General features: G+C 40.7%; 1 protein-coding gene across 2 annotated transcripts; it reads left to right on the top strand.

Moving 5' to 3' along the window:
* The first annotated feature begins 245 nt into the window (after positions 1–245).
* b4galt4 (UDP-Gal:betaGlcNAc beta 1,4- galactosyltransferase, polypeptide 4) lies at positions 246–17,086 on the top strand. Of its 2 annotated transcripts, none has more exons than XR_013647371.1 (8): positions 246–380; positions 601–703; positions 2,109–2,613; positions 2,753–2,985; positions 3,977–4,164; positions 4,283–4,405; positions 4,518–4,782; positions 12,805–12,916. XR_013647371.1 is itself a non-coding variant. In XM_020708897.3 (8 exons), the coding sequence occupies exons 3-8, from the start codon at positions 2,355–2,357 to the stop codon at positions 14,900–14,902; spliced, it is 1,044 nt and encodes a 347-aa protein (XP_020564556.1). In that variant the 5' UTR covers positions 246–380; positions 601–703; positions 2,109–2,354; the 3' UTR covers positions 14,903–17,086. The 2 variants fall into 2 exon arrangements, 1 of the variants encoding a protein (XP_020564556.1); XM_020708897.3 differs by lacking the exon at positions 12,805–12,916 and adding an exon at positions 14,767–17,086 and having other exon boundaries at positions 4,518–4,622.
* Positions 17,087–21,103: the final 4,017 nt, after the last annotated feature.

Here is a 21,103-nt window from a genome sequence, read left to right as displayed (position 1 = left end):
TCTGCTGATGAAGCAGCTGGTGAGCAGCTGGTGGGCCACTAAGTAAGTGAAATTAATTAGTGGCCCTCTGCCTGCCACATCCTGATTCACAATGATTTGGAAAAAGAAACACTCAGAAATGTAATTTTGAGCTTAATTTCTTTAATATATGTCCTTTATTATCAGAAAATGCTATAACAACAAGTTAAAAACACAAAACGCAATTTTCATGGGAGTAGATTAAAAAAAAAAAAAGAATAAAAGAACAAATGTGAACAGCTTTTGTTTTGAAAAATAACAACCGGAAGTCTGTGTGTAAAACGGGACTGCGCAGCCTGAGCTCACATCCTGTCCGTTACATACTCCTTCACCATCAAAGCGACACCGGACTCTACCTTATCGTAAGTACATCAATTTAAGTACTGCATAATAAACATTTATTATTATTATTGTCGTCAAAAGATTAGAAATCTGGGTTTACGGGAAGCGGAAACTGTTCTAAAATGTATTTTTAGATTGACAGAGTTAACTGGAACAGTTCTTCACATTTTTTTGGCGTTCTCACTCAACCTCATTTTTTAAAGTCCACGCATGACATGTATGTGATAAACTACATTGCAGGAAGAAGAAATTAAAAACCAAGGAAATTCTATCGTCGGTGAACACACCGCGTGTTTTGGTGGCTTTAAACGACATAGTTTGGTCTAACTGTAAGTCCGAAAAGGTAAGTGTAATGTTATCTCTAAGCAATTAGTAGTAGTTTAGTGATGTGTCTGTTGCTATATTGTTTAGCCGTCGTAATGTCTGCGGTTGAATGTTGCTAATAACAGTGGAGTTTTGTTGTGTAACCGGACTCATCACAGTTCAATTTAATAGCGATTTGGTGTTTAATCTATTGTCAGGTTGCTCGCAGGTTTATCTGGGGGGGTTTAGGTTTATATCTGACATGATGTGCGAAGTGTCGCGGTGACAACAGATAGATACCAGAGCGAATCCAGCTAACCAGATAAAACCAGAAGCAGCAGACAGAGGTCATATAAACACGAGTAAAACGTTTAGAGGAAAGTTACAACTTCATACGTCTAGCTCCATTTACACATTTGGCACGTCTTTCACTGCCAGTTGAGTTTCATGGGGTTGACACTAAAAAAAGGCCACTTTCCATTACCTCCTTCTGTCATGGAAAGCTTTTATTCTATTGGGATATTTGTTCTAGTGCTCATTCAATCAACTTCAGGACCTTTTAAGGATGCACTCACAAGAAGGATTCAACTGATGTTGATCAAGGGAGGCGCAAGGCAAAGTTAAAACTTTTAAACACACTTTCTATTGTTCATTCATGGAGCTGCTTTGGGTTACACATGATTTTTGTTTGTCTGGTTTGTTATACATTTATAAAATGTTATCCTTGTTGCTTAAATAAATTTATGTCGTTCTGGATTTGGAAATAGTATCAATTCATCATCCAATGTCGTCAGAAACAGCACAAAACAGCACATTTTACACTAAATCCAAGGGCCATTTTAAGGGCAACATATTTTTGTTTTGTTGTTTATTAAAAAACAATGTATTTAACAGTTTTATGCTGTCAGATGTACAAAAACCAAAGTGAAAAACTTCTAAAGAAGAGAGCTGATTGTCCTCATAAAAAATATAAATGCAATATAAAAAAATGCTGCAGACTTTTGCTGCTATATAGAAATTGCAGGTAAAAAGAAGAATAAAGACTCCTTGTTTGGTAGGTTGCAACAGTTCATTTGAACAACGAACGATGTGATTTTTATAGTAATTTGTGATTGCCGATACGATTCCTAGTCGATATTGGTTCATTTTAAAAGATCCAATTTACTCAATCCAAAGAGTATTTTTCAATATTGATTATAACAGATTTATTTTATTTAAAATGTTTTATGATGGTATAGGTTGATTCAATTCGATTCGATGAACTACTTTACTCAGACAGATCAATCTGGTTGGATCGTAGGAATATAAATGGATTGATTAAGTTGATTATTGTTACACCTCTATTTTTTTCCAGTGGTCTTACGCTATTAAATGTTAGTAATATTGTTATTCTGCTGTGTCATCTCTTGGTAATAATCACATTTTTTATCTATATTTATTTACAGTTTTTTGGATACTGGTGGTGCTGAAAATACTTTTGGAACCAGCCATGGATTTGCCCCACTAAGTTCTCCATCTTTCAAAATGGTCATAAAAACCTTGACTCGTCCTAAATCGTCCAGTTTTACCACCATGGGATGATTTGTCGCTGACTATTTTTGCTAAAAGTTACATCAGAGAAGAAGAATCTTAAACCTCATAGACTGTACTTTTCCTGGCCATCACTATTTCTTTAGCATAACCAGATTGCCATGGGCTGCTACGGGATTGTCAGCATGGTTTCACGCAGAGGGAAATATTTCGCACTGCTCATTGTTTCGCTCATGGTGCTGGCGTGGATAGCAACCTATTCTGGCGAGACTTCCAAACGCACTGTGGTTCCTCCAACCCTATTAGAATACGCTCTCAGGAAATATAAACTCAAAGATGACGTTGACTTTCTGACTTTATTACCCGACCTCTTAAAGCCTTCACAGAAAATCCAATGCCCAGAGACGTCTCCATTACTCAGTAAGTGGATGTCAGAGTTCTAATTAAGCAATTGCTGATGATTATTTCATGTTCTGGCATTTAATTAAAAAATGTCAATTTGAAAAAGAAAAAAAAGCAAGTTTAATAATTCTGAATATATTTTGGAATATTTGTGCAGAAGGTTCTGTGAACCTGACCTTCGACCCAGCTCTGAAACTAAAGGATGTCGAGATGGAAAACGCCGATGTGAGCAGGGGAGAGTATGAGCCCCCCAACTGCACAGCCAGACAGAGTGTGGCGATCCTCATTCCTCACCGCGACCGAGAGAAGCACCTCCTCTACCTTCTGCATCACCTGCACTCCTTTCTTCAGCGGCAGCAACTGCACTATGCCATTTACATTATCCAGCAGGTGTGTGTTTACGCCCATGCATAGTCTGTCTGTTATTGAGCAGTTTAGAAGTTTGGGCGCTCTATTTGCTACCGGGGCATTTCAAATAATGTAAGCATAGGGTAAAAACAAATAATGAAATCATTGTGTAATTTCAAAACGTTTTTGTCTTCAGTCAGCTAAAAATGTTATATACAACTAAAGCATATTTTAGTTTTGAGAACCATTTGGCACTTAATGAGTACGTGGAAGCTATATCATTTGGATTTCTCTTTATCTCCTTGTAAATCTTCGTTTATTGACTGATTCATCGTCAGCAATTTGGATTTAAGCTGGAAATGGTAGTTCATTTTGTGATCCTCATTCAAAATGTGCTTATAAAAGATAGCTGGAAGAATGGAGCTGGGTGTTGATTAGATACTTCCAACATTAATTCTGAATTTGGCGGAGTCACAGTCATGGTTATTATGATTCCATAGGGGGAAAAAGCTCATTGGTCTTTATGACCTTTCTTGAGGTGGCTGCACGAGCCTCAAGAAAACTGCAAGACACACCTGTGCTCCTCTTAAGATGCAGCCATCCTCTCCACAACGTACTACGGGCACGGACAGCTAAAAGACCAGTAGCACCTGTACTAATCAACCCTCTTAGGGGTCCACAAATACATGAGAAAGAGAAGAAGGGCTCCTTCAATCTTAACACTTTAGCACCAAAGAGCTAGGTCACTCTTTGTCCAGCTGTGCTCAGTCATAGGCTGATTATTGTGTCTAGGTCTACCACAGAGAAGATTGATGGTTGCCACCATCATTTAGAGGCAAAACTAAACTTAGAGCAATAAAAACAATCCAACAGTTTTTCTCTCTCAAATGAAAATGTTTTGCTTATCTGAACTTTTCGTTTTTTTTAAACTGTTTTTACCCCCAAGCTTTTATGAATGAACAAAGAGTTTGACCATAAAACATTTGCACTTGCAGCGTTTGACTTGAGTTTTGTTCGTTTCTGTTTTACAAAGACCGGTGATGTGACCTTTAACCGAGCCAAGTTACTAAATATTGGGTACTTGGAGGCCTTAAAAGACTTCAACTGGGACTGCTTTGTCTTCCATGATGTGGATTTGGTTCCTGAAAATGACCACAACCTATACATGTGTGACAAACACCCCAAACACTTGGTGGTTGGCAGGAATGCCACGGGTTACAAGTGAGTCTAAGTGAAACTCTTCACGCCAGAAATTTAAGACTATTATGTCTGTTCCCTCAGCAGTTAGCAGAGGTATTTTAGTCGGTGGCTTTTGTGTCATGAAACTGTCCTTCCACAGGTTGCGGTACAGCGGTTACTTTGGTGGGGTCACTGCTTTGTCCAGAGAGCAGTTCTTGAAGGTGAATGGGTTCTCAAACACTTACTGGGGTTGGGGTGGAGAAGATGATGACCTTCGCATCAGGTGAGACAGATTTCATGAGGTTTTATGATATACATTGTTGCATTTTTTTTTAAGTGAAGGAAGATAATTTCTCCTAATTTTCTTCTGTGATGGTTGCTTCTGGGTCACACAGGGTCCAGCTGCAGAGAATGGAAATCTTAAGGCCTCCTGCTGATGTCGGGCGGTACACCATGGTGTTTCATAAACGCGACAGCGGCAATCAGATAAATAAAGACAGGTAAGCAGATAAAGAGTGGAAGATTACTTTTTTCCTCTTTGAAGTCTATTTTTTACTTCCTTTTAATGTGAAATATTAACAAGGGCAGGCTTATGAAGGAATGAAGCAGTGCTGCAATTATAAGCTGGAAAGCGGAAGCGTTTTTTTATGCTGCTGGCAGGTCTTTTTTTTTTTTTTTTTTTTTTTTTTTTTTTTTTTTTTTTTTTTTTTTTTTTTTTTTTTTTTTAACTTGTCCTGTCCAACAGCTGGGCAGACAGACGAGAGCTGAGGGCCTCTTGTGTTGGACATATTTTGCTTTAACAAGAGGGGTTATTAATCTTCTGACAAACCAAAGGTATGTCTGAATAAACCCCTTTTGTAATTGAGGCCAAACTTTATTAATTTCAATCATGTCTGAAAATCTTTGGTGTTGGACCGGACGGAAAAGGAAAGAGGGGAAGAAGAGAGAGGGACGCTAGAGAGAGGGGGGTGTAGGGGGTGATAATAGGAGGGGAAGGGGGATAAGACCATGAAGCAGCATACAGCAACAAGTTTACTGGTTGTTAATCATTATGGTAAGGTTCAAATGCAGTACAAAAAGGGCGGGGCCTGTCCACACACACACTCAAATGTTATAAACACACCTGCTAGCTGCAAAAATGTCCACCTGTCGACATGTACACAAAACAGATAGTGTTCACACGCATACTTATGCCTGATAACCAGCTAGTGTGAAATATTTCAGTCATTCAGTCATGCAAGCTATTAGTGCAAAGGTGAGCTAACACCAGTGCTCAGGTGAGGTTTTATGTTCTTCTAAAATGGATGGTGGAACGTGAAAAGAAGGAGGGAGAGTGCCCAGCCATCCCCACCCCAAGACCCCCACCGCAGCAGCAGCGGCAGCCGGAATCCCCCCAACGCCACACGGGAACCGGCAGGGAACAACCGCCGCCCGGGCGACCAAGCCCGCCACCCAGGCCAGGGCCAGCAGGGCCGCCGCAAGGCCCCCAGAGCCAGAGGCCAGGGAAGCACGGAGGGAAAGAGAGCGCCGCCCCAGCCCAACCAGGAGAGCAGCCCCCCCGCCGCGCCGGGAGAACCCAACGCAGAGCCCCACCGGAGAAGGACGCCCACAGCCCCAAACGAGCACCCCACCACCACCCAGGAGTTCCGGGCATCCCCCCGCCCCAACCCCAGGTACGAGCCAGGACCCCCCAAGGGAGACCCGCTCCGCACTCCAGGCAACCATCCGCCCGGCCCACGGTTGGTCCAGGGAGGAGCGAGGCAGGGGGCCCGCCGCCCCCGCCCAGGAGGGGGGAACCCCGGGGAAAAAAAAGAGGGCCCACAAGGGGTGTTATAAATATGGCCCGACCAGGCTCGGCCACAGTTGGAAATTTGGCGGGGCCCAGCACTCAGGAGCAAGGACCAGAACCCGCCCCCCAGGAACCAGACACCCCCGGCTCAGATGTAATGTGAACTCCCCCCCCGCGGGGAGAGAGCACCGCCGGGCCCAGGAAGCCGGCACCCCGGGGACACGGCCACCGTTGCAAAGGGGGGCCCGCACCCCCCACCAGGGAAGAGGCAGGGGACAGATGGACCCAGGTCCCACCTTCCTTGCAAATTGTGTGTGCGTGTATGTGTGTTTGAGATGGTGTGTGTGTGCATGTGTGTGTGTTTATGTTGGGATGTATATATTGAGGGGGGAGGGGTGTGTGTACTAAGGGGGGTGCAGTTAAAATTGGCGGGTAGGGCACTAAGGGGACATCTCCTGATTACTCACAGTGACGTCCCCTCACCCTCCCCACCAAGGGGCCCTAAATGTCTAAGGTGCGGTTAAAATTGGCGGGTAGGGTGCCAGGAGGACATCCGCTGCTTGCTGGCAGTGATGTCCAAGCACCCCCCCTACCAAGGGCCCTACATGTCTAAGGTGCAAATAAAACCGAAAGAGGGGGGGCCCACTCCATACGGCAACCATAGGAGGGGGGCCACTGCCTAGTAAACCCCCCCCCAAGGCTCATCGCAGGCTAAGCCCCCCACCCCCTCACCCTATTATGAGGTTATATGAGGAAGGGGGTAAGTTGGGGACAGCTGATAGACTGTCCCCCGGTGGTCAAACAGCTGTCCCCCGCCCCCCCCCCAGCAAGGGGGCCAGGCCCACCCAGCCCAGGGGCCCCACCCCCGGAGGCGCCGACACCCCAGGCCCAGCACCACCCCCCCCACACAGAGAGAGAGGAGCCAGAAAGCGCCGGCCCCCCCCGGAGCAAGCCCAGGCCCCCACCCCCAAACGCCGGCCCTAGAAGAGCTCTGGTCAGGCCTCGACGGGACCGAGGCAGCCAACCGGCCGGGGAAACCGCCGATGGCCTCAGCGGAGACCCCGACCCGTCAAACCCCCCTGCCCCGTACCAATAGTGGACCCCCCCCCCCCCCCAGAATGCCCCCCCACAGGTCAGGGCCGACAAGACCCCCCACCCCACCCCACCCCCAGACCCCGCAGCCGAAGCGGAGGACACCCAGAGCGACCGGGGGCCCCAAGAGGGTTGTCCCGTCCCGCCCCAGAGCCAGGGAAGGGCCGATCCCAGCCCCAGGCGTAGATGGGAAGCCCATCCAGTGCCGCTGGGCCCCCCCCCCCGAGCAGCGCCCCCCGCCGACCCCCCCCAGCACAGGCAAAGGGACCACCCCCCCAAGCCAGGCCAGACCACCACCCCACCCCCCCACCACGCACCCCCACACCCAAGCCCAAAGGACCACGCAGCGCCCCAGCCCGCCCCACCCAGGCGCCGGACCCGATCCCCCGACCAACGGAGCCCCCAACAACCCCCGCCAGGCACCGGAGGCCCCGACCCCCACCCCAGCCCACGGCAGAAGGGCAAGGAGCAGCGACGACCAGGCCCCCCCCACCCCCTAAGTCACGGAGTTAGCTATGGGAGACCAGAGAGACCGAATTCTTTCGAAGTTACTTGAACTTTGGGCTGACATTTTTTCCAAGCTGATATGATCAAGCAGCAGATTTCTGTGTTGACTTATATTTATATTTTTTTTGCTTTTCCAATTTATTAAAATAGTTTTTTTAGCAATGCAAAGAGTTATGAAAATGATAGATGCTAATCCTCCTTCTACATCGATGGCACTCATGTCACCAAGCACACAAAGTGACGGTGAAGCTGTGATTGGAACCTTAAGCCAGACTGATAAATCGGCACATACCTGCTGCCAGAGAGCCTGGACAGGCGTGCAGAACCATAGTGCATGCATGTAATTGTCGGGTAGATTACTGTCACAGTGCTGACAAATGTCTGAGTTACTGAGACCCATCTTGAACATCCTCTGTCCAGTGTAGTAAATTCTGTGAAGAGTTTTGAAATGGATTAGCTGCAGATTTGGACTTTTTGTCATTTTAAAGGTGTTTAGACAAAGTTCTGACCAAAAACTTTCATCTGTGCTGATGCTTAAATCCGCATCCCATTTTGTTGTCGGAAGTGAAATATTGTTATCTAAATTGCATAAAAGTTTGTATATTTTGGAGAGAGTTTTATTCATTGAGAAATTGATCAGAGTGGTAACTACATCTGGTAGCTTTAAATCGTTGTCTCTGTATTTAAACTTTTTAGTAATAATTGATTTAAGTTGCTGATATTCCAAGAAGTTATATATTCCATGTTTGTCTTGAAGTTCCTGGGGAGTTATGAATCTTCTATCAATAATTATGTGCTCTAGTTGTTTTATGCCCCCTGCTTGCCAAGCTGGGAAGTGGATAATTTTTTTGTTTATGAGGATGTCTGGGTTGTTCCAGATGGGTGTCATTTTGCACGGTTGAATTGATGATTTTGATATTTTGAGAAATTCCCACCAGGCTGTTAAAGTGGCATTTATATTAATACTTTTGAAACAATCCTGTTTTTTAACTATTTGGCTAATAAATGGAAGATCTGACAGGTTGATCTTTCCACATAACGCCTGTTCCAAGTCTAACCATGAGTTAGTTTCTGGATTATTTTTTAACCATTTTAGGATATATTGTAATCTATTTGCAAGAAAGTAATTGTGGAAGTTAGGTAATTCTAATCCTCCACAGCTTTTTGCAGATTTTAAAGTTTTTAGACTAATTCTTGCAGGTTTATTGTTCCATAGAAAGCTTGATATGGATGAGTCTAATGTTTTGAACCATTTTAATGGCGGTTGTGTGGGAATCATTGAGAAGAGATAATTAACTTTGGGTAAGATTTTCATTTTTACCGTGGCTACCTTGCCCATAAGGGACAGAGGCAGGTTGGTCCAGCGTGTTAGATCGTCCTGTATGTTTTTCAGTAATGGGGTGTAGTTTAGCTGCACCAGTTCTGATATTTTGGGGGAAAAATAAATACCTAGATATTTGATATTTCCTGTTTTAACTGGTATTGTGAGTCCTTGCTCCGCATTACTGTTCAGTGGTAATAAAACAGATTTATTCCAATTAATGGAATAGTCTGATATAGAAGAGAATTCATTAATGATTGTTGCCGTTTCATTTACAGAATGTATATTACTTAAAAACAGTAATATGTCATCTGCATAGAGACTAATTTTATGATGGCTGTGTTTGGTTTTAATTCCTTTAATACTCTCATTCTGTCTTATTGCTGCAGCTAGAGGCTCGATAAATATTGCAAAAAGAGAGGGGGAGAGTGGGCAACCCTGTCTAGTTCCTCTTCCAAGAAAAAACCTGTTGGAAGTCTGTTTATTAGTTCTAACTGATGCATTGGGGTTGTGATATAATATTTTGATCCAATTGATGAATGATTCTCCAAACCCAAACTTATGGAGGGCAGCAATGAGGAACTTCCAGTTTACTCTATCAAAGGCTTTTTCAGCATCCAGTGATAGTATAGTCATTTCCTGGTTTTTGATGGTGGCAAAGTCTATTATGTTAACGAGTCTGCGGACATTATCATCCGAGTGTCTGCCTTTGATGAATCCAGTTTGATCAAAGTCAATTATGTGAGGAGTGACTTTTTCTATTCTCTGTGCTAGTGCTTTGCAGATAATTTTTACATCTGCATTAATTAAAGAAATGGGGCGATAGCTTGAAGGACTCGTGGGGTCTTTGTCTGGTTTTAGAAGAAGGATAATGTTGGCAGAGTTCATGTTAGGTGGTAGAGATTGGCTTTCATTGATAAATTTTACCGTTTTATAAAACGTTGGTGCCAGTTGTTCCCAGAATTCCTTATAAAACTCTGCAGGAAAGCCGTCGGGTCCTGGTGCTTTGCTGTTAGGCATAAGTAACAGAGCTTCATGAAGCTCAGACAGCGAGAGCGGAGAGTCTAAATTTGTGGTTTGATCTTCGTTTAACTTGGGCAGGTTTATATTGTTGAGAAATGAGTTGATTCTTTGTTCTGATGGATTGATCTGTGGAGTGTATAAGTTTTGATAAAAGTCTTTAAACGCATTATTAATTTTTACCGGGTCATGGGTGACATTCCCTGTTTGGTCCATAATAGAAGTGATTGTTGATTTTTCTTTATTAATTTTAAGCTGATTAGCTAGAAATTTGCCAGATTTATTTGAGTTTTCGTATCTTTCCAGTCGAAGCCTTTGTATCTGGAATTGTGTTTGTTTATTGATGATGTCATTTAACTGCAGCTTTAAATTTTTCAGATCTCCCAGTATGTGTTCCTGTGCAGAAGCAGCATAAGCAGTCTCCAGAGTTTTGATTTTATTTTCTAATTCTAATAAATCTGCTTTCTCTTTGCGTTTTTTATGCGTTGAATAAGAGATGATTTTCCCTCTCATGACTGCTTTTGCTGCTTCCCAAAGAATACTTGGTGATATTTCAGAAGTATTGTTGAATTCTAAGAAGGTTGCCCACTCTTTTTTAAAGAATTCAATAAATTCCTGGTCTTTTAACAGAGATGTATTAAACCTCCAGGTTGAACCCGAGGGTCTGGGTACTTCCCTTGAAATAGTAACAGAAACTGGTGCATGGTCACTGATAATAATTGGATGAATGTTGGAACTTTTAATTTCTTTCAAAAGGGAATTACTGACTAATAAATAATCTAAACGAGAGTGTGAATGATGAGCTGGAGAAAAAAAGGTGAACCCCTTAGTGCTTGGATGACATGAGCGCCACGCGTCGCAGAGACCCAGATCATTCATGTACTGCTTTAGAATACTTGCAGACTGCCATGTACGCTGATTTGCTGCTGTGCTGAGTCTGTCAAGTTCAGGGTCCAAAACCAGGTTGACGTCTCCTCCTATAATGATTGTGGAGTCAGAGTGAGCTGAGAGTGAGGTGAAGAATCTGTGAAAGAAGGAAGAGTCGTCAACATTAGGGCCATAGATGCTGGCGATGCAATAGTCCTTATTCTGACTGGATATATTAATGATTACAAATCTGCCTTCTGGGTCAGTAACTGTATCCTTATGAGTAAATGTAACATTTTTATTAATCAAAACTGCAACCCCTCTTTGTTTGGAGTTGAAACTGGCAGAATACATAGCTGGATACTGGGAACAGCACAGGAGTTGACCAGCTGATAAAGATAAATGGGTCTCCTGCAGCAGAGCTATATCTGCTTTAAGATCATTCAGGTGATTTAACACTTTCAGTCTCTTTGGCCCAGAACCAAGTCCGTGCACATTCCAGCTAACGATGTTAAGACTGTTCATAGCTGTTCTAACTGGGAGAGTGCAAGGCTAAATAGTGCGTGTGCCCGTCCGTGTGCGCGTGCACGCTGTGCGTTTCTGCTACACTGACAAGCGCTGTGCGTTGTGGGTGAACGTGTCTTGGCTGTGAGCTGCATGTTGCGTGCGTCCTGTGTGAGCCTAAGTGAGCTTTTTGCAGTTTATCAACGTGTGTGTGCGGGATCGCGTGTGCATGCTCTTATGCGCGCTAGTATGCGCGCGCGCCCGTTCCGTGCATAAATAAATACTTACCGTGGTTGCGTTGACTTTACCTGATTCACATATGAGGAAATGGGAAGGGGGGGGGACAAGAGAAAAGAGAGAGGAAAAGAGAAAGAACAAAAAACAAAAACAACGAAACAACAACAGAAACATGAATGTGAGAGAAAGAAAAAACACTTTTCCTGAGAGGTGTGGATTATTGATGATCCGATTATTTCCTAGTTAAATAAGTTTGCGGGTTTCTTCTGGGCAGCGCAGATGTCAGTGCGCCTCTGAAAGCCTTCAGCACAGCCAGGGTGTTACCTCTGGGTCCCGGAACAGCTTACCATTCACAAAAAGTTTATCAACAGCAACCACCGCGCGTGCTCCAGCAGACAGGTGCTTCCTCCTCAGCGGGAAGAGGATTTTCCGCCGGCGGAGGATCTCGCCTGGAAACTGATCATTCACGCTATAATGTGTGTCTTTTAGCTCTCGCCCTCTGCTTTTTACCTGCATTTTTTGTTTATAATGTTCAAATTTAGCAACAATAGGACGGGGACGCTGATTGTCCGGCCTCTTTCCTCCGAGCCGGTGAACCCTGTGGAAGGAGATCTTCTGGACTTCTTCCTTGGGGAGTTTCAGGTGGACCTCTATAAAGGACTTAACAATGTTCTCCGGGACTTCTCCTGCCTCTTCTGGAATCCCTGCGAACACTAGATTGTCCCTCATGCTCCTCGCCTGAAGATCCAGGAGGGTTTCTTTGATGGATCGGTTTTCCTCAGAGAGACGGGCGGTGTCGTTGGCCATGATCTTGACGGTCTCTCTGAGGGCCTGGTTCTCCGCTGCGAGCTCCTGCACCTGCTGTTGGCTGAACTCCAGAGACTCTCGCAGACCCTGGAATTCCTTATGGAGGATCTCCAGCAGATTTAAACGGCAATCAAGGCTGGAGAGCCTTTTATCAATTGAATCCAGGATATCACTCATGTTGCTGCCTGGGGAGGAGGCAGCCCCCGGGGAGTCTTCGGGACGGTTGCGTTTGGTGGACGGAGTGGCGGTGTTGGATTTCTTCATGAGGCAGGTATTGAAACACTCGTCGATGTAATTCTCCAGATCCTCCAGGTCCTCCAGGTCATCCAGGCTGGCAAATGCTTGACAAACTTTTTCAGATTTTTTTATTTTTTAACTTTCTGGATTATTTAAATATGGCGGTGTAGTAAAATAAATCAAAAATGTTTGTTCACAACTTACGCGCCGCCAAGTAAACTCACCACACTCCTCTCGTCGGCTCTCGCGATACTACAGCATCACGTGTCTACTACAGCATCACGTGTCATGCTGCTGGCAGGTCTAAATAAGACTCACCAAGCAAGTCTAACTGTTTTAATATTATGGAATTTTTTGACTAACACAGTTCCAGTGAAATCAAAGAGAACACAACATGAAAGAATGCACTGGAAAAAAATAACCAACAGGACACTGAAACACAATGTACTGCAGGAAACTGCTGGTTCCCCCAACCGCTGCTCTCCTGCCAACTAAGGAGGAATATGAATCTTGCAAAGAGTCATATACTAATGTTCGTTTTCTCCTTTTTTAATGGAAAATAAATGTACAATCTCTGCGGCTACAGAATTAGGAGATTTTCTCTCCTCTACATCCTAGAGTTTTTTGCAGATTTAATAAACTTGCAGACATAAACAATTATTCTCAGTTTATTGACAGCTTGTCTGTTGGAGATCAGTGTGTTAGTCATGTTAACAAATGACAAGTTTCATTCATTGTCTGCCAGGTATTTACAGGGCAGCAAAAGTATTTGTCAGTCACTGATTCTGCAAGTTGTCCCACTTAAAAGAGGAGAGAGGTCTGAATGTTCATCATAGAGACACTTCAACTGTGAGAGACAAAATGTCAAAAAATAGTGCAGGAAATCACATTGTATGATTAAAAAAATCATAATGGTTCGGAAAATGATTTTCTCCTACAAACAAAGCAAGAATTCTGTCCCTTACAGACCTTTTACTTCTTTAAGAAGCTCTTCTATCCTCCATTCCTGTATTAATTGAACCTGTTTGAACTGGTTATCTGTGTACAAGACACCTGTCCACACCCCTCTAAACAGTCAGACTGCATCCTCTCCACCATGATCAAGACCATGAGCTGTCTAAGGACACAAGGGACAAGATTTTACCCCTGAACGAGACGGGAACAAATGAAATCTGTAATATGCAAGAAGCTTGAAAAGAAGAGATCATTTGGTGGAGCAAATATTAAAAAATGGAGGACATACACTACCACTGACAGTCTTCCTCCACCTGGAGCTTTAGTCAAGATCTCACCTGGTGGATACAACAAATGATCTTGAATAATGGCGAAACAGCTAAAATTACACAGGGAAACTGGTCAATGACGTGAAGAGAGATATAACCCAAAGGTGTACCCCGCCTTTGCCCAACAGTAGCCGGGACAAGCTCCAGCAACCTTGTGACCCTGAAGGGGATATATCGAGTTAAGTGGATGGATGGATGGATGGATGGATGGATGGATGGATGGATGGATGGATGGATGGATGGATGGATGGATGGATGGATGGATGGATGGATATTGGGGGTGAAAAAACCTCCTTTCATCAATGAGAGCACTGAGGATGCTCTCAATGTTCTCACTGATGAAATCATTAAGGATGAAACATGACTGGATCTTTTAGCAGGACAATGACCCCAAACACATCATGTGGGCAACAATGGAGAGACATCGTTAAAAGCCTTTCAAAGTTCTGAAGGGGCCTAGCCAGTCTCTGGATGTCAGTTCAATAGAGAATCTGTGGAGGGAGTTGTAAGTCTGTTTTCCAGCCCGACAGCCCCAAAACATCCCAGCTCTTTAGAAGATCTGCATGGAAGAATGGACCAAAATATGTTCATAACTGGAGAGGACCTACAGGAAACATTTGACTACTCCTCCTTATTGAATCCAGGGTTACATTACACAGTAGCAATACAACATTTGGTATTGATCAAACACTTCTGATTTTCCCCATACAAATACAGACAATAGACCTTTCTCATCTTGATCAGTGGGACAATTAGCAGAATCAGTGTCTGTCAAAATACCTTTTTGCCCCACTGCATTGTATTTCTGAATTTACTTTCACTCCAATTGTGCTTCAAAGTAATCAGGTACCTCAAAGATTCTACAAACTTATGTTAACGAAAATTTAAGTAGAAATGTATTTGTATTATTGGAGATTTTTTAACAGATGTATAATTATTATGACTTTCTTTGAAAATATTCCTTTTTGTTTGTTTTCCAGAATGAAATTGTTAGCACGAACACCTCAAGTGTGGAGAACAGATGGACTCAACAGCTGCTCATATAAGACTTTATCAATTGAAAGGTTGCCTCTTTATGTGAATGTTACTGTGGACGTTGGTAAGCCTCAGAGGTGAAGTGGTCAAGCAGAAAAGCTCAGTGACCAAAAGGATTTTTTAATGTATTTGCTGAAGTTAGCTGTGAAACATTTTCATATCCTAATGAAAGAAAGCTTTAAAGTTTTTTTTTTTTAAATGAATAGTTTTATTCCTGCTCCTTTAGTCTATCAGAAATTTACTCAAAACATATTTCTCTTCATTTGGCTCTGAAATGTACACAATAATTAAAGGTTAATATCTAATAAAGAAATCTGAAGGCTGTCGTTTAGCGCAAATGGAGTGGAGATAAAGTCTAAGCCTTCTTTATAAACCGTCAGAGTTTTCTGGGATGTCAGTAGTGACATCCAATGTGGTTTTCTGTTCATCTTACCAATCTGTTTCCTTGTGTTCAGATAATCTTTTGCATACATAAGTCATCACCTGTGGTCATTTGAATTTCTGTTTTTGAAACATGGTTGTTTTTTTTGGCAGATACTTCCTGTTAACATTACCAGTAAACCTTAGATGTGGCTGACATACCTTAGGTCATACCGAGTTCATAGTTGCTTAAACTATTTTTGAAATGTTAAAATGGTCATTTAAAAAATCCTGTTCTATTTGTTCTTACATGTATAAAGCTGTTACTTAAGCGATTGGTACCCCATTCGAAATATGCATCAGTTAACCTTAGGAATTGAACCAGGAACTGCACAAACTAGATGTTTTTGGTGCCATTTTTTGGAAGTATTAGTAATCTGAAGATTTTTCATTAGAAAGGTACATTTATTTTCAATTCAAAGCAGACTTTTTCACTCCAGTTTAGAATTAATACAATATGTGACTGATCTGCTATCATTCTAGTCCTTAAGTCTCTGGTTGTGCACGATCGTTTTTACCATCGACCTGCGTACAGACTAATAAAGTTAGGTGCCTTTGGTTGTTAATTTGCCTTATTTACCTGTAATGTTTGATCTCTCATAAGTCTTTGCAATTTAGTCAAATCAACTGGTATATTTAGGTTTTGAAGCTGACATGAGCTTTTTTAAATAAGAAGATTGTCGTGTCAGATTAAGGGGTTCTTAACATGAAACTTTTAAATAACTTGAAATTTTTTAGACTAATGAGCTTTAAACTTATTCATTCCAGGTGTAAATGAATAAATGACACAAAATAGATATTTAAAATAAAATCTTTTAATTATGACATTTTTTGTACAACAAAACCACTTTTTTTTTTACTTCGCAATCTCAAAATAAAACTGGTAAATTGTTTTAACATTTTCTGAAAAAATAGATAGCTCCTGACAAATTGGTAAAGGAAATTGGATGTTTTTTAGAATAATAATATTTTCATCATTTCACGTATAAAGATGTGAGGATGTTGTACATTTGAATGTTTTTGGGTTTAATGTTGGTTTAAAACAACCTCCAACAGAAGTCCTGTACGTTTTACTACCACATTGCTGAAAGTCTGTGTCAAGAATAAACAAAATTGTTTTCTTTTCTTCTTTTTCATTTTTAACAAATTTTAACCTAAGCTAGAGTCAAATTGTACTGACTCAATATATCTTCCTTTTTGGGGGAACTTACTTGGTGACTGGTTATTTATTTTTACCCTTTTTTTAAAAAAAATTTTATCAAGAAAATCGTTTATCCTAAAGTACAAATAGCAGGTCAACAATCAAACCCTCCAAAAAAATTGGGGACGTTCTTTTTAGGAATATAGCAGTGAAGACTGTAAAACAGAGCAAGGAATCCTATGCACTAGAGACACTTCTGAATGAGAAATAAGATTAACCTGGAGAGCAAACTGGTGCACAGACTACTTTGTCTAGCGTCTAGCAGAGTGCCTCGAGCTTTCATAGGTCTCATTCTCGTGGATGGGTTACCTTGCTGGTGATTTGAAGGAACAGCACATAACTGCTGCAAATCTCACTGAGTGCTGCTTAACATCTGATCTGGAGCTCTATTCTTTTTGAAATTCCAACAAGTGAAGGAGACTTTGGTGAAGCAGCCAAGCAGGAACACGCTCTCCGACACATCTGTTGTGTCACCAAAAATGCATTCAGTCAGCAAGAAATTGTTAAAAGACTTAGTCTGGAAAATCTGACTTTTGAAATATTGTAACCTGCTTTTTGTACTCTTGGACTAATATTCACAATTGTTTTTTTCTTTGCATGATACTTTGTAGAAGTTTATATTTTATTAAAACATACCCAAATGATGTTTGCCTAGTGTATTGCAACACAGTTCTCTCTTGAAGTGAAAACTTTTTTTTCCCATCAACACCCACACCATACTGAGGAAAACTGCTACATAATTTAGTCCAACAAAATCATTTATATACTGTGCCTGAGCTACTTTACCATTTTTTTCAACAGGAAGTTTTAGACGGATTGTTTCCTGCCTGAATTTTAATTTAATCCTGAAAAAAAGAAAAAGAAAAATAATAAAAAGGTGAAAAAGTGTGCAGAATATCACCTTTTCAAGAAACATTGCATTTGTAGCACATAAATGACATTAAAAGTTGTACTTAAAAGTAGTAAAGTACACTGGAAAAAAATGAAAATCTGTTGTAGTGATTTGAAATTGTGAAAGGTTTAGAGGGGTCTTATAAAAATCTATACCTTTTTGTCTGTTTAGCATGTTTTAAATACAAGAGCTGTGCAAGTTTACTAACTAATTAATGTAACCATCATTTATTCAATTGAACTACATCCAACAACCAGAGAAACTTTCATGAAGCATTGATTATATCCACCTGAACATACTTTACATAATAAAATAAAAACAAGGTTTTCTCCTCTCATCTGGTTTTGCTTTCCCAGTAGACTGTGTCACTAATTAACAAGTTAATAGGAAAAATTGCATGTAAGACAGTTAGTCTACATCTATTTTTGAGGTGTATGAGATTGTGAAAAGAAAACTGCATTGAAATTTGAATTAGATATATTTAAAGGAAAATAAATCAACATTTTATCTCTGAATTGTCTTATTGTCCTTATGTAAGGGTGTTTTTGTAATAACTGTAGTTTTTCTATGTATACTTCATTATGACATTGTAGCATTATGACTTTCTTCCAACAAAATACAACACTAAGATAATGTAGAGTTAGGACTCCTTAAGAGTTGCCTTTTTCCATTTAACAGTTTAAAACAAAGTTAGCTATGACTATAAAAAATCTATTTTATTCAAATGAGGACCTTTTTTTGCAGTCCTTCTGGCTTCTCTAACTACTTTATTCCCTTCAGAAGTATATTTAAAATGCAGTAATCATACACTTCTAGGCCAGTTGTGTCTGTTTAAGAAACGCATGATTCCTGGAATTTTGACATTTCTTTATTTAGGATTTATAAAGCTGTAATTTGGTTACAGGCTTTGTAGGACAAGTCAGCAGCAATAATGGAATATGACCACATGGTGGCACTAAAAACACAATTTCAAATGTTTAAAAAAGAAGAAATCTTTCACAGGAATACATTTCATTACCATGAAAGTAATGAATAATTTGGCAAATTTCTTTCAAAAAATATGTATAATAATATTTGAGATAATATTGTAAACAAGAATTTATCTTTTTGGCTGCACATGTTACTTTAGCAACTCATGTAACATTTAGAATATTTTTAATCTACGCCAAAAAGTTGAGGGTAACTGGCCTATAACATCATACACACATTGTGTTTTTTCTCATCACAACAAGAATTCATTATTAAAGTACTTTTTAAATTTAATTAACAATAATAATAAAAGAAGAAAATACATTTTTTTGTCCCGTTTACATTAACCCTTGTGCTATCCTAGGCACTTTACCATTGGGAGTTGGGTCATCTAGACCCACTAGACAGTGCACTGAACCTTTTTTCTTCAATGATTTGTGATCTTCACTGGTGTCCGTGGATTACATGAAATCTTTCCACCTTTATCCACCTTTGTCATGGTAGGAAGAACACATCAATGTAAGGGTGGGGTCATCTAAGATAGCACAAGGGTTAAAAAGAAAGCAAAATAAGAGTGAAAGCAATACTGTTAAAAAAATGTACTGTATAAAAACATTATCTCTACAAACCTGCAATATAGCAAATAAGAATACTTGTGGTTTACAACAAAGCAGTCTCTTTAAAATAACACAAACACTGGAAAGTCTGTGCCATATTTCTAAACTCAGGGACCAGGAATTAGGCAACAAGGTTCAATGATAATTATATTTTTGTAGCATTTTTTTCCAACTGATTTTTTTAAGGTAATTAGTGATTTGGTTTCTTTAATTGATCATTTTTCTTCTGTATCTTGAGTCTTTCGTATCTGAAATCTCATTCCTTTAAACTATAAGAATCTTTTTTTTCTTTAAATCTTGTTTTTCTATTGTGTGGCAGATAATTCTGCTGTACTATATGCATTATTATAAAATACTTGGATCAACTAAATCTTAAAAAAAAAATGTAATTTACGGAATACCAGATTGGATGAATCTCTGTTATTACAGTCAAGATCATTCTTATTGTCTTTTCATGTAGAATATAAACATAATTTTAAGTATGTTTTATATGTGATTCCCCAAACAGTAATAAAAGAAATAACAGTTGACATTTATGATATTTAGAGTCTGGCAGAGCAGAATGGGAGCCAGTTTAGCTCTTGGGGGTTTGCACGAACCCTGGTTTGCGGCGAAACCAGGGTTCAAATCCGGGCTGCTCCCTATTCCCTTCTCTGCTTCTGTGCCGGTCCCAAGCCCGGATAAATTGAGAGGGTTGCGTCAGGACGGGCGTAAAACATTGCCAAGTTAACCATGCGACTCATTCTCGAACGAGAGGTTGTTTCGCTGTGGTGACCCCTGATGGGAAGAGCTGAAAGAGAAAGAAGGAGCAGAGCAGAATTTCAAAGCTTTTCCTCCCTTGCTATTTTTTGTTGTGGCTCTTTGCTTTTGTATTAATCAAGCTTTAAAGAAATGAACCACTTCCTTCTGCACTAAAAACAAAAATTGCCACACATATGTGTAAATCTTGTTAAAATGCATTTGTTTGTATTGTTTCACAGATACAAATTTCGAATTTGACTGTTCATTTAAAGCTAAAAGCAATAAAAAAAAGAAATTCTGCTTCAGTGAAAGGCAGGATTTGGGATTTTCATTCTTCGGGGCTTTAGTCTAACATTGTGTTATTGTTGTTTACTGATGAAATTAATGTCCAAGCATTGGACCCTTACACATTTATTCATCCTTATTACATAGATATTACTACTATCTAGTGCTTTCCATCTGCACACGTTCTGCAACAATTTAAACACTTTCTGGTTTTATAAGAATTATTTTTATGTAAGAAAACTTATTTTCACCTCTCTCAAGATTGTTTCCTTTTTTAGCTGCCGGAGGCCACTTTTTTATTAAATTAAAGCTAAATCAAATTACTGCTCAGATCTGAGGCCAGTTGGATCATTCTATGGGCTTGAAAAATATAGTAAATAACTGTGTTGTTCAAACACAGCAAAATGTCCTGATTCCTCTTTTTTTCAGTAAGCATAGCAAATAAAGAGTGGGATGTCCGAGGCTTTGTATGAACAGAATGATGTCATGTCCTCTTCCTATGGTGTAGAAAGAAAGCTTTGTCCTGCAGGGGTTAGGCCTGGTCATCTTGTTTGCATGTGACATTCACAAAAGACTTTTAGCACCAAAATATCCACTCTACAGGAATCGTCCCATGTGGTTTTAGCTAGACACAGTTTTTATCGACATGGTTAAGCAGCTTCCTAAAGCAGTTCATGGTTGTTTCCACTATCTGTGTGCAAATGAAACCTCTAAAGTCCCAGTTTCCATTTTTTTAAAGTAGGGATCATTTCATTTTAAACTGGGGTGCGTCAGTGCCGTACGCAGACAATCTGCTTAATCTGCTAACTGAATAAACCCTCCGAAAAACTAGAAAATCAAATAGAACATCCAGAAATACCTTTTGGATTTTGTTCAGTTCTTGAGTGACTCTTAAATGCACCTTAAAGGTGCATTCACACCGGAAACCATTCGTGCGTCAGGGGCGTCGAGTTTCAATGTGAAGCATATATACAGGCGTGATCTGAAGTCCTGTGGTGCCATTTTGGCGTATAGCATGGCGTGGCAAACCATCAGGGGCTCAACTTTGGGCACGTGACGTTTTCAGTGACTCAATCAAAGAGTTGAAAAATAAATCTGAAATGGTTGGTCAATGTGAGGAATTTTGTTCAAAGTTTCCATCCATTCTCTTATCCCGC

This window comes from Oryzias latipes, chromosome 14 (assembly GCF_053564925.1).
Source record: "Oryzias latipes strain Hd-rR chromosome 14, Olatipes_Hd-rR_3.1".
In the NCBI taxonomy this organism is placed as follows: Eukaryota; Metazoa; Chordata; class Actinopteri; order Beloniformes; family Adrianichthyidae; genus Oryzias; species Oryzias latipes.
This window is presented reverse-complemented; position numbering and strand designations above follow the sequence as displayed.